The 12,871-nt window shown below is 37.4% G+C and overlaps 1 protein-coding gene across 1 annotated transcript in view; it reads right to left on the minus strand.

Annotated features, from left to right (window-relative positions):
• Positions 1 to 390: 390 nt before the first annotated feature.
• Positions 391 to 12,871, minus strand: part of CRTAM (cytotoxic and regulatory T cell molecule) — a gene marked incomplete at its 3' end in the record, with an annotated part of 37,863 nt that continues 25,382 nt past the window's right edge. Inside the window, exons 6-10 of the mRNA XM_081282244.1 lie at positions 8,817 to 8,897; positions 5,849 to 5,932; positions 3,671 to 3,817; positions 2,363 to 2,449; positions 391 to 521 (exon numbers count right to left, since the gene is read on the minus strand). Of these exons, the coding sequence (XP_081138370.1) occupies positions 391 to 521; positions 2,363 to 2,449; positions 3,671 to 3,817; positions 5,849 to 5,932; positions 8,817 to 8,897 (530 nt within the window). The remainder of the gene's footprint in view (positions 522 to 2,362; positions 2,450 to 3,670; positions 3,818 to 5,848; positions 5,933 to 8,816; positions 8,898 to 12,871) is intronic.

Below are 12,871 nucleotides of genomic sequence, written 5' to 3' on the forward strand. Positions count from 1 at the left end.
CTCAAACATCTTTATTTTGTGACCAGAAGAAAAGATATTTTTAAAGAATTCTTTTTTTAAGAAGTTCTACTAGAGCCCCATATCTAAAAACTCCTGTTCTCTCAAGGTAAGATATTAGCTGGTCACATTGACCCTGATCCACAGGCTCAGGGGCTCTGAAGTAGTGTCAGGAATAATAGGTTCTTTCTTTCTTTCTTTAAAATTTTTTTTTTTAAACTATGAGCTTTCTGTTCATGGTTTGGTCCCCATGTTGCTGCCCTGGCTCAGAAGACACCATCTCACATTGCACTCAAGGGACACTTTTCATGTCACAAAACTGATGCTCCTTCCCACGGGCTGCTCCACTGATGGCGTGGCTGGCTGAAAAATCATCTCCTATTGCAAGGAGCACTACACAATGCTCTCTGGGATATGAGTGTGCTTTCCTTCTAATTTTGAGTGTTCTGCATTTTCCTTCTTCTTTGTTTTTGCTTCTGAGTACAATCTCGTGATATAATTCATGCAACGTTTAGAGTGAGAAGCTGAAAAATAAAAGATAAAGATGAACATTTATCCTGAACAACATTGCACCCATTTCTTGAAACAGTTTGATGGGGCATCATGATTTTAAGGTCCACATCTGATAAAACCTAAGAGTCCTTGATACACATAAATGGTCTGAATACATTGTTATACCTTAATTTTTAAAAAGTCTTGTTCACATAAACAACCTACTAAAAAAACTGAAATGAAATATGCAGACATTTATGCTGTATAACATGTGTGTTGCTGAAAAAAAGCACAATGCCTTCAACAAAACTGCATATTAAAAATAACAGGGCTCATGGGAAATACAGGGCTGGGGCAGACCCCTCGAAGCTATGCAACTGGACATGGAGGCAGCTATACAGAATATCTTTTAAATGTGCAAAAAAAAAAATACAGTGAAAACACTGGATTTGAGGGTGCTGAGGCAGGGAGGATGAAGGAAGAGGTCTGCATCAAGAGAAAGTGCCACCTCCTATGAGCGTGGTGAGCCCCTGGGATATCCCTGTCTGTGGAGGACGGGCTGAGTGCAGGTCCTCATTTTAAAATTTCCTTTAAGTTGAACTGCAAGGGCTTCTGCTTTTTAGCAGCTGAGCTAAGGGGTTTTCTTTTCCTGCTAAGGGGCATAATTCTCCTCCCACTTCTTTGGTTCCCTCACCTGTGAAAAATATAGGAAGCTACACATTATATGACATCATTCTCTATGCTTTGTAACCCAAGGGTCAGTCAGATGAAGTTTACACATATTCCTCCTCCTTCCCCCAGTTCTCACAGAGTCAATTCACTGTGTCCCTGTCTTTTGTGAGCACATCTATCCTCTCTTTCCATGGTGCACTTACTAGGTCAAAACAAAACGAAAGACAAAGGTATTATAAAAGACCGGGCTTCCTACAAAAACCTCAGTCAAACCAAGTGAACCTAGAGACAAAGCTCACTATATTTCTTGAAGCTCCTCCAAGGCAGAATAAAGTAATCTGCATGGAGGACATAAAATAGTTGAAAAGTATACATTTCTTACTCTTCTCCCTAAAACTAGCCTACTGGATCTTCATCAAATGCCCCCCACCCCACCTTCCTTCCCATTAAGATTCTTTTCATTTTCTCTACTTATTTTGCTTCAAGAATCACAATGGAGCTACCCCAAAAGACCTGAAACATTTCTGCTTGAATTAGTTAAAGCTGATATTCATTTATTCAATACAACTTTACCAAGCACTCCATTTGTATGAGGCCCTGTGCTAGAACCCAAGGATATAGGATAAATCCAGTTACTCACAAGATGAAAGAATATTGTGGTAGCTAAATCAAAGGCACCAGAAACCACAGTATAGTCTGGGAAGTGCTTCATAGTAAAGGTGTATGTAGCACACTCTGGGGCCCAGGAAGGACCCACAACACCCCAGTGTGTGACAGAAGTCAGGGGAGGCTTCCCCATGTGGAATACCTTCCACAACATGACCTTAGCTACTGATTGTTTTTTATTTGGGTACCAGAGATTGAACCCAGGGGTAATTAACCACTGAGCCACATCTCCAGCCCACCCCCACCCCTTTTTTATTTGTATTTTGAGACAGGGTCTCGCTAAATTGCTTAGGACCTCCCTATAGCTGCTGACTTTAAACTTGTGAACCTCCTGCCTCAGCCTGGGATTACAGGTGGGTGCCACTGTATCTGGCCCGATTATTTTTTTAAGATGCACTTCTTTAAATCTTCAAAGTGATTTGAGAGGTTGATTTTCTAGTTCTGAAAATCAAGCTTTGATATTTCTACCTTCTCCTTAAAGCGAATTGATAAATGAATCTTATTTTTCTAACATCAGGTTACACAGTTGACATACTTTGTCCATTTTTCTCTTGGGAAGATGTTTCATCATTATTTGACCTTGATCTGTAACTTTCTAGGGTGTGTTCTGAAATTTCCTTTTCTGCAAGAAAAGAAAATTAAATTGTTAGTTTCTGGAGCCTTGGACATCATTCATATGTAGAAATGTTTGTTTGAATAAGTTGATGCCTTAGTAACGGAACAATAGTTTTCTTATCATGTTCCTGTGTACCCCCAGTTCTCATTAACTCAACATGGAGCTTTTAGTCTTTACTAGTATTCCTACAGGCACTGGACAAAGCACTATAAGAATGATGAAGTTCAATGACAGCAGAATAGAAGCAAATAATGTCCTTCAGAGGGGAACAAATGTAGGACCCCTAAAAGAATGATGGGGGTGAATAGTTAATGGGAAATTCTGAAATAATCCTATGGCATTTGCCTATTGAGCAGGCAGAGATATGATGAAAAGTCAGGCCCTGTCTCTAGGTTATTTGTAATGAGCATATTAGTCTAGTAACAGTCCAAAGAAGATATTAAACTAGTAGACATGATACTTTAAAAAAAAAAGTCAGAGATCTTCAAAGTTGTAGTATTTTGCCTTGGTAATACACAGTTCTGGGGGTATTGAGGCCATATGTGACTAGATCAGCACTGTCTAGTAGCACTGTAGAAGCCACACATGTGATTTAAAGAATTCTACTAGCCATATTCAAGAAGTAAGAAGAAGCAGGTGAAATTGATTCAATAACATGACTTATTTGACCAGAACACCCATGATATAATTGTTAGTATGTCATATTCCTGCGTAAACATGCTAGTGTGTATACTGAATTGGGTGTGTATTTTATCCTTATAGCACATCTTTTAGGGACTAGTCACACATCAACTGATCAATAACCATCTTGTGGCTCCTGTACCAGATAGCACAAGTCCAGATAATGCCTTGGGAGGAAAGGATTGAATCCTGTTACATGTTTATAGGATGAATTGGGTAGACAATTATTATAAATAACTTCTAAGGTTTCTTCTAACTCTGATGTGTGTTGAGTTTATATATTTTATTATTTATTTTTAAAATTTATTTTGGTACTGGGGATGGAACCCAGGGGCACTTTGCCACACAGCTACATCTGCAGTCCAGTTTTAATTTTAATTTTGAGACAGGGTCTAAGTTGCTTAAGGTCTTTTTAAATTGCTAAGCTGGCCTTGAACTGGCAATCCTCCTGTTGCAGCCTCCCAAGTTGCTGGGATTTCAGGCCAGAGTGTGCCATTGTGTCCAGCCCGAGTCTATTTGTTTTAATCGGTATCTTTGTCCACTCACCCTTCTTCCATATCACGTGTGCTTTCCGCAGCTTCATTATGAAGAGCTGCACTATGATGAAGAGGATGAAGATTAGGAAGGACACCAGGGTGAGCAGCAGAATGCCACTTTTCTTCCTCGTCAATTCGATATACTGAGGATTTGCTTCTACAAGGGAAATGAGAGGATTTTAGGCAGTGTTCTTTACATTGCCCTTTGATTATTGAGGGATACACAATACTTCCACAATGTTTTATAGGCGAAGTGAGAGCCCAGAAGAAGAGATGGGGCAGAGCTTACTGCTGAAGGTAAAGAACACACATTATTCACGTTCTGCAAACAGGCAGAGCAGGCACACAAACAAGCAAAGCAATTCTGTAACAGGATGATTTGAAAAGTTGTTTTAATTTCATAGAAATACTTATTTTTCATTTTTAGAGAAAGCATGTAAGAATATTGACTTATTGTCAGGGGATTCAAATTAGCTGTAAGAAATGGTTTTTAGCAAAATGTAGTCAGGTAGCAAAAGAGGTTGTTAAGGAGATTGGAGAACTAACTAAATCAAATGAAAATCTACTTATCTTGGCTAGGTTAAATGTAACTCTTCATGAAGGCATTTGGGGATAAACTAGATGAGCTCTAAAAAGTATTTCTAAACCTAGAATTCTGATCCTATGGGCTACAATTTTGCTAAATGTTCTTCATCTCAACCAATAAGTAATTAAAGAGTGCCAGCCATGTGGAGAACATCATGCTTAGAGCTTCCTAAGACACAATTCCTATGTTTGAGGGGGTAGTTTTCTCTATATGTAAATAAATTAATTAACAAAAACAAACAAAAGTGAGATATCTTATGCAAAATTCTAGGTCCACATGTGTTGATATAATAATGTGTTCCGGGGTTCAGAGTCAAGAGAGGTTGCTGAGGGCTGAATTGGCCAGGAAAAGTTTTCAGGGAAGATACTGGCCTAGCAGGAGAAGCAAGGCCAATAAGGATGTTCCTCCTTCCAATCAGGGCAGTTAGGATACACAAGGGAAGTGTGGCTGAAACATGATGATATTTTCAGAGAAACATGTGTATCTTGCAGGGACTCTTTAAAGGAAGGACTGCAGAGGTAGGAGGGGTGTACTTTATTGTGGTGGTGGGGAGCTCAACTCTGCGCTGCATACTTTGGGAAGCCATAAAGGTTTTCAGAACACAGGTATGCAGAGTGCAAAGGGATATTTTGTCAATAGGAGCCAAACATGGACCCCAGGAAGAGAAACTGATGTTACAATATCTCTATGAGAGATTATGAGGTTCTAAATTCAGGGGTGGCAGTGATAATGACAATATACCTGAGAAAAAAAAGACTCAAAACTCCTTGGAGGCACTGGGGTTATGGCTCAGTGGTAGAGTGCTTGCCCAGCATATGTGAGGTACTGGGTTGGATCCTCAGCACCACATAAAACAAAACAAAACAAAACAAAACAAAAAATAATGGTTAAATTCTTAAAAAAAAACCTCCTTGGAAACTGGCTGTTTTTATATAAGCTGGGGGGTATTGCATATGTCTATATCTATATATCCACAATTATAAAGGATTACACTAAGATTTGGGGCTCTGCTTTGGACAAGCTGATTTTGTGGAAAAAGTTGCTATTTGGTTTTTAGCAATGTTGAGTGAAGGAGATGAAAGAAAATTTGGTTAGAGAGACAGAAAAATGAAACTGGGACTAATGCTCAGAAGAATGTTCTGGAAATACAGGTATGAAAATCTTCCTCCTACAGGCAACAGTAACAATCTTGGGAATGGGTAAACTCTTTAAGAATTAAGAAAAGTACAAAACATGAAGCAGTAAAATTGGAAGTAATCCCACATTACCCAAATTTAATTTTTTTTTGTGGGGTGGGGGATTTAAACCAGGGCCTTGTACATGTAAGGAAATCACTCTACAAACTGAGCCATATCCCACATTTAAGATGTCAGGAAGAACTGGAGTTAGCTAATGAATACAGAAAAACTATGGTTAGCAAAGGAAGATGTCAAGGAAGGCAGGAGGCAACTAAGTCAAGAAGGGACAAGGGAGTGATTAACCCATTGTGTCATAAAGGGCAGAAACGTCGAGAAAAATGAGGACTGGAGAAGGCCATTGAATTTTTCCACTAAGAGGTTAAAATGTCAAGGGTTTATTCTAAACACAGTGGGTGATACTTACCAATGGTCAAGTCAAGGTACTGAGTAGTTTGCTCTTTCTCTTCCTTGTCAATCTCTGGTATACTGGAATTTTCCATCATTGAGACTATGGTGAAAGAAAGTAAGAAATGTTATATGCCTATATCATCTATTCATGATTTTGCATATAACTGCTATAGCTTGCATGCCTGTCCCCTCCCAATCTCATATTGAAATTTAGTTGCCATTGCGATGATGTAAGGATGTGGGACCTTTAAGAGGGTGGTGAAGGCTCCATCCTCCATAAATGGATGGAGGCCATTCCTGCAAAAGAGTGGATTGCCCCTCTTGCTGTCTCTCCTACCCTTTCTTAGCAAGAAGGTCCTCATCAGATGTGGCCCCCTCATTATTGGACTTTCCAGCCTCCAAATCTGTGAGCCAATTAGGTTTACGTTCATTGTAAATAGCTCAGTATATAGTATTCTATTTTAGCACCATAAAATGAACGGAGATTATAGCTACCTATATAACTATATATATTCTGACCAAAGCAGCTTGAAAGCCATATTAAGTGGTCCTCATTTTATTAAAAAAAAGCTCATTTTAAAATTACTGATTTAATTTTTTTATTTTCTCTTTTTAAGTAATGTAATAATTATACATTTTTATAGGATACAGTGTATAATGACCAAATCAGGGTAGAGTTTTCATCTCATCATTTCTTTGTTTGAAACCTTCAAACTCCTCTCCTTTAGTTTAAAATATATCATTGTTTAATATAAACTATGGTTATTATGCTGTGCTGTCTATCTAACTGTATTTTGGTAACTGTTATACAACCTCCATCTAGTCTCATTCCTACCCTTTAGTAATTGCTATTCTAATGTTTTACTTTTGGATCAGCTTTCTAAGCTTCTACCATGAGAGAGAACTTGTAGCATTTATCTTTCTGTATCTGGCTTATTTCATTTTGAACTACTATTTCTTGCAAAAAAACCAAATAGTTGCAATGATTAAGTTCCCTTTGCCTTACTATTTTTTTAGGCAAATGTTTATTTTTACTTTACTTATTTATTTTGTGGTACTTTTTTATTTTTTGAGAAGGACTTGCTATGCTTCCAGGGTTGGCCTAAAACTTGTGATCTTCCTTCCTCAGCCTCCTAAATTGCTGGGGTTAAAACTATGCGCTGCTGCACCTGGCTAGGCAGACACTAGTTGAAAGCTTACCACATTCCAGGCCCTAACTGAGCGCTTGGTATCTTTTATTTCTTACTACAGCGAGGTTTTGAGGAATTAATAAATCACCTAAAGTTATGCAGCAAATTCATGGCAGAACCAACATCAAAAGAGTATTTTGGAATTCTAGAACCCCAAATTTATACTGTTATTTCATACTTTCTTCCTGATCAGGAATATTAGAAAGAAGGTCCTTAGGACACTTCAAAATAATCACTAAACGTGCAGATATGGCATCCCAAGGTTTTGAATAGGAACCTATAATCCCAGGTGCACAAAACAATGCTTTTTATATTGAAGTAAAAGCCTCAGTTGTCATTCAAACTTCTGGTTGCCTCTCCTTTAGAAATAGGATTTTCTAGGATGATGTTGCCTGATAAGACAAATCATAAAAATAGAAGATGGCTTTTTCAGATTTTGTTGCATATTTTTTCCAAATTTTCTTTCTCTCCCTGTTTCTTTTTCCATTTGAAATCTTTTTAGCTCATTGCACAGCGCCACTGTGTGGACCCAGAGGGGAATGAAGTCTTCCATGCTGCTGAAAATGGGTGTTATTAGTGACAATAAAATCACAGAAATTGGAAGCTGAAAGGAATTTTAGAGACCATATTTCTTAAATCCTATGTTGTATAAGAAAACACAGAGCAGGAAATTGAGTTGCTCAGTAGTGGTGCTAGCCAATTTAAAGACAACCAGATTCTAAACACGTTTAAAAATATTGGCTTATTAAAGCAAGTGATGTGGCTGTTCCACTTCATAATATTTTCAATTTCCATTGCCCTTGAAAACTGTATGGTACATGTTGTATTTATCAGTGTTTAAAACCCCCAAACATTTACTTTTAAACATTATTCAAGGTACACATTTCTAAAAATGTGATCTGATACTCAGAACTATGAACATGATAATGATGTGAAAACACTTATCTTACCAAATGAAATTATTATAGAGATATCACAAGAAATAGAAAAGGATCATAGAAGAATTTATGGCATCCTGAATGAGACTGTCTTGCTCAAAATACCAAAACAAATTCATCCATCTGTTCATTAAATAACATTTATTCATTCATTCTGAATTTTCTGAGCACTTGTTATTTAGCCAAAGACTATGCTGGGTAAACTATCAGGCTAAATTAAATATATGATTATTGCTCCAATTTAACTATCTAGTGAATTCACTGCCTAAAGATCTGGGAATATAAAAAAAAATTAAAAATAAAACTGTAGTTATAACCCAAGCTTTCTAAATTGGTCTTATAGCTCAATGCTGTCATAAAAAAAATGACCTAAGTTTTTGACAACCAAGTAATTGATGTGTCTTCAAAGATGATTTTGTTATTCCATGACAATACCAGATCCCAGCTCCTCCTTCTGGGCTCTGTGTGGAATGAAATTAAATCTGTGTTTTGTGTTTGCTCTGTTCTACGCAGGGGAAAACAAGAATGAGTCTCCTCATAAATGAATTAAACCTTGTCATTTACCACAGAGGAAATTCAAGTTCATAATCGTGTGTGCAATTTTGTGTGTGCGTGCATTACATCTCCAGCAAAATAGTACTGAACGGTCAAGGCATGCTGTTGCTCTCTGGTCCTCCATTATACGTCAGCCCTCCTGATGTAGCCCTATTTCAGGACAACACAAAGCTGGAGCCAGTGGGAGGGGGGGTCTTGTGTGGTCTTATTAAAAATTAAAATAAAAATATTCTTAAAACTTATAATGACCTTCCCAAGCAGGCACGATCTTTTGTCACGTTTCAGTGATTTAGACACTTACCAGTACTCGTGGGCTGCTGAGGGTCTTGAGAGGAGAGAGAGCTTTTCTCCGGAGCATCTGAGGCTGTCTCTTGATCAGTAACTAGGAAAGGGGAAAAACAAAATTCTGCAACTACAGAGAGCAATTTCACCCACATCGTGCTCAGTAAAACAGAACGTATTTGCCTGCTACTTCCTTGTGGAGGTTTTGCAGAAACCTCAGAGCTGTGTATTCCACAGCTCTTGCTCTGGTTTTTCAATCTGTACCCTGCTGGTTGTCCATCTGTTAACCCGACCAGCTTGCAAATGCATCATGCTGGACTTGTGAGTGTTGGTGCATTTGGCAGCAGTGGGCAAAGGGTGTTCACTGCCTCTGTCTGTATCCATCTACCTGTCTGTCATTCCCTCTACCTTTCTGTCCATCTGTCTACCCAGCCACACATCTATCTTCCTATTTATCACTTAGGTGGCTCTGGAGTCCCCCCAAGCCTAGGTTGAATTCCAGTGCTGCTATTTGCTGGAAAACATGCCTAATTTATGAAACACTCAGTTTTTTTTTCTTCTCGCAGAAGTGGACATACTGATAGCATGGACCTCTTTGGGCATTTTTATAAGAAGTAAGAAGCTCATTCAACAAAATAGTACAATGTCTTGATGTTTATGGAGCACAGTGCTTACTAAATATTATTATATAATATTGAGAACTACTTCGAGATGTTTCCAAAGGTTCAGTTTAGGATGGATTTCACCCATCAGTGAACAGGCCCACATCCAGGAAGAATGTAACAACTACCTGTCAATTCACCAATATGTGACGTGTGAGTAATGTCTCCATGAAATTTGTGTGCTTCTCAGTGTTTATTAAATCTAGAAATTTTCTGTGGTTTTGAAGGTGTATCTTATTAATCAAATATGTGTAATTTTTTTGGAAAAGTATAAAAGCTTGAGTTATGCCTAAGAACTCTGGGAAAAGAAAGAATTATTGAGGAAATGTTAGAGAACTAGTAATACAGTAGTACCCCCTTATCTATGGGGGATGTGCTCCAAGACCACCTGTGGATGAAGCTGTGGATAATGTCAAACCCTATATATATACTGAGGCTTTCCCTACACATACATACCTATGACAAAGTTTAATTTATAGTCACAGGAAGATATTCATTGCAGTAAATAATAGTAAAAATGACAATTATAACAATACATTGCAATGAAAGTTATGTGACTATGGTCTCTCTCTACATATCTTACTTACTGTAACTCAGCCTTCTTGCTGAACCACTGGTAACTGAAACCACAGGAAGCAGAACCACTTATAAGGAATAGTTGTACACACTATAAGTCTAAAAGAAGAAGACTATTGACAATGCAAAGAGGAGAAAGTTTGAAATCTAGTCAAATATAAATGCTGGAAGGATATGATAAAAGTGGCATCCTGTGGGAAGTACCGGGGACATGTAAAACACAATTTATCAATAATGATGGAAGTCTTTTAACATAGTAATTAGTATATGAGTTCAGATGATTATATGTTTGTGTATGTTTATATATGTATAATTTGCATATGTGTATGTTTGAACTATTTATATATATTTAAAACTAAAATTTGTGTGTACTTTGAATTATCCTCTCAGTCCACACGCTGCTGAATAGTTGTATTTAGACTTTGTTTTGATTAGGTGGACTCTAGCCACATTTAACTCCCTAGTGGGCCAGAATGTTATAGACCTCTGCTATGCACTGTGGTATACATTAACTACACTGTATACTTAAATTTTAATTAATTAAAGTTAAATGGTAGCACTAGCTGCTTTTCAAGTTTGAATTCATGTCCGCCACTGTGAACTTGAAGGCATCTGATGATATTAGTGATGGTATTATGGAACAGATTTTGATATTGAAATGTGTCAACGTTTGAAAGATCTGTATAACTCTGTAATTCAGTATTTTCCAAATGACCAAGGCATAGTGTTATGAAAATCATGCCAAGGGAAAAGATTCATTCAAGGTGCAAAATAATTCAATGGATTTTAATATAACAGAATATGAAAAGTTCATTTATAGGGTCCAGGGTCCACATAGCAACTAACCTTTAAGAAGCTACATCTTGTTGAGTATAATCTCAAAGAACAATATCCACAATTATTAAAAAAGGCTATTAAAACTATTCTCTAAAATGATATGTGTTTGTGTATACACACACACACACACACACACACACACACACACACACATATACATACACACACACACTCAATGGCATTTTACTCAGCCATAAAGGATAATAAAATTCTATGTTTTTCTAGTAAAAGGATGAAATTGGAGAACATCATCCAGTGAATTAAACCAGACTCAGAAAGTAAATAAATTTGCGCCTGTTGCTGTGATCAGCAGGCCTCCTTCAAACTACCACATGATTTCCATGGGCCCCTTTCTCTTCCAATTACATATTTTTGTGAAGTTGAATTATGTGTAGTTCAAGCAAAACAACATATTGAATATAAAAGTTATAAGAACCTAATTGTTTCTATTAAGCCAGACACAAAAGAGATCTTCAAAATGTAACACAATGCCCATTTTTAACTAATTTTTGGTATTACAAAATATATTTTTTAAAGAAAAACATGCCATTTCTGTTAACATTTTGTGAATTTATTATTTTAAAATAAAAGAATAAGTACATATTTTGGATCCCTCAGCTTTACTTTCCAATAGGTAAATATTGACAGATATAATTTAAATAAGTAAAAGTTCTTTGAGGTCTTAAAATTATTTTTAAGAATGTAGAGGGGTGCTGAAGTAAAAAATTTGAAAACTGTTCAATTTTTAAAAAAAATCTACAGATAAGTAACAGGGAATCAAAATTCCTCACTGAGAAGATGAAGTAAGTGGTTCTGAAGAGAGTCTGATCTCCTCTAATGTACCTCGTGTAGTGTGGCACCTCATGGACGTGGTTCATTGCCCCCCACCCAGGTCCTACGCTACAGAGAGGGCAGGGATGAAAGGGTCAGAACTCTCACTTGTAAATGTGTTTTAAAGCATCCTCAGCTAGCAAATGTTTTAAACTAATGACTATTTGTAATATCTGAATGTCAACCTAGACATAGCTCACCAAAGAAAGAAGGTCATAAACAAATGGAAGCCACCACCAGCTGACGCTGGCAGTCCTCTTTGACTACTTAGAGATCTAACTATGACACTAGATAGTCAATAGATCACAAATACAACTCATCTTAGCCTATTATTATAAATATTTCTAGATGTAATTTTGAGACATATAGAAGTATAGCATAAAAGGAGGGAAAAAATGATAGATGGCTTGAAACATTGCTGAAAAGTAAAAATACATTCCCACCCAACATTGTTGGTTCTCTTATTTAAGAACCTAAATGTCTCTGTGCTCCAATTCCACTATCGGAGGGGGAAGTGTGGGGAATCACCAAGGGATAGGGGTAGGTACACAAGATTACAGTGCAGCCCAGCCTATGGGTCCTTGAGTCTTTGACTGCAGCTTCCTCAATAAACTGCTTTTGGTTGGTGAGAAAGGGGCCCATGGAAAGCACGTGGTAGTTTGAAGGAGGCCTGCTGATTAGCAACAGCCTGCACAGAATAGCGCGGCAGCCTTCCCTAGTGAGGTTCCACTAAGCAACCTTGCCCTGAACGAGTGCCTTTTGTCATAAATTATTTCATTTGATAAAAGAGATTTTTCAGTAATGTATCCTCATCCAACATTTTCCTCTTTCATTCGTGTGAGCAATTCCTTGTACTCAGGAATCTCATTTTCCAACAAGAAGTACCTTGTAAAATAATGAAGCTCAGAGCTCTACTAATGACAGGCCAGTGATTCCTGCGGCTTCTTATAGGATCCTTGACTTGAAGAGTTGTTTGGGGGTTTTTAATTATTTCTTGGACTTTTGGGGAATCTTTAATACAGCGACAGCAAAGTATATCTAAAGGGCCACCATCTCAAAGTAACTGTGCAATTATTTTGTAAGAACATATAACGATATTGACTAGTTTTGATATTAGTTACTATCTCCTTTTGGGTCAAGTACAACGATGCAGTATGCTTCACATGCT

Source organism: Spermophilus citellus, assembly GCF_964194105.1.
Source record: "Spermophilus citellus genome assembly, chromosome: 2".
NCBI classification, from domain to species: domain Eukaryota; kingdom Metazoa; phylum Chordata; class Mammalia; order Rodentia; family Sciuridae; genus Spermophilus; species Spermophilus citellus.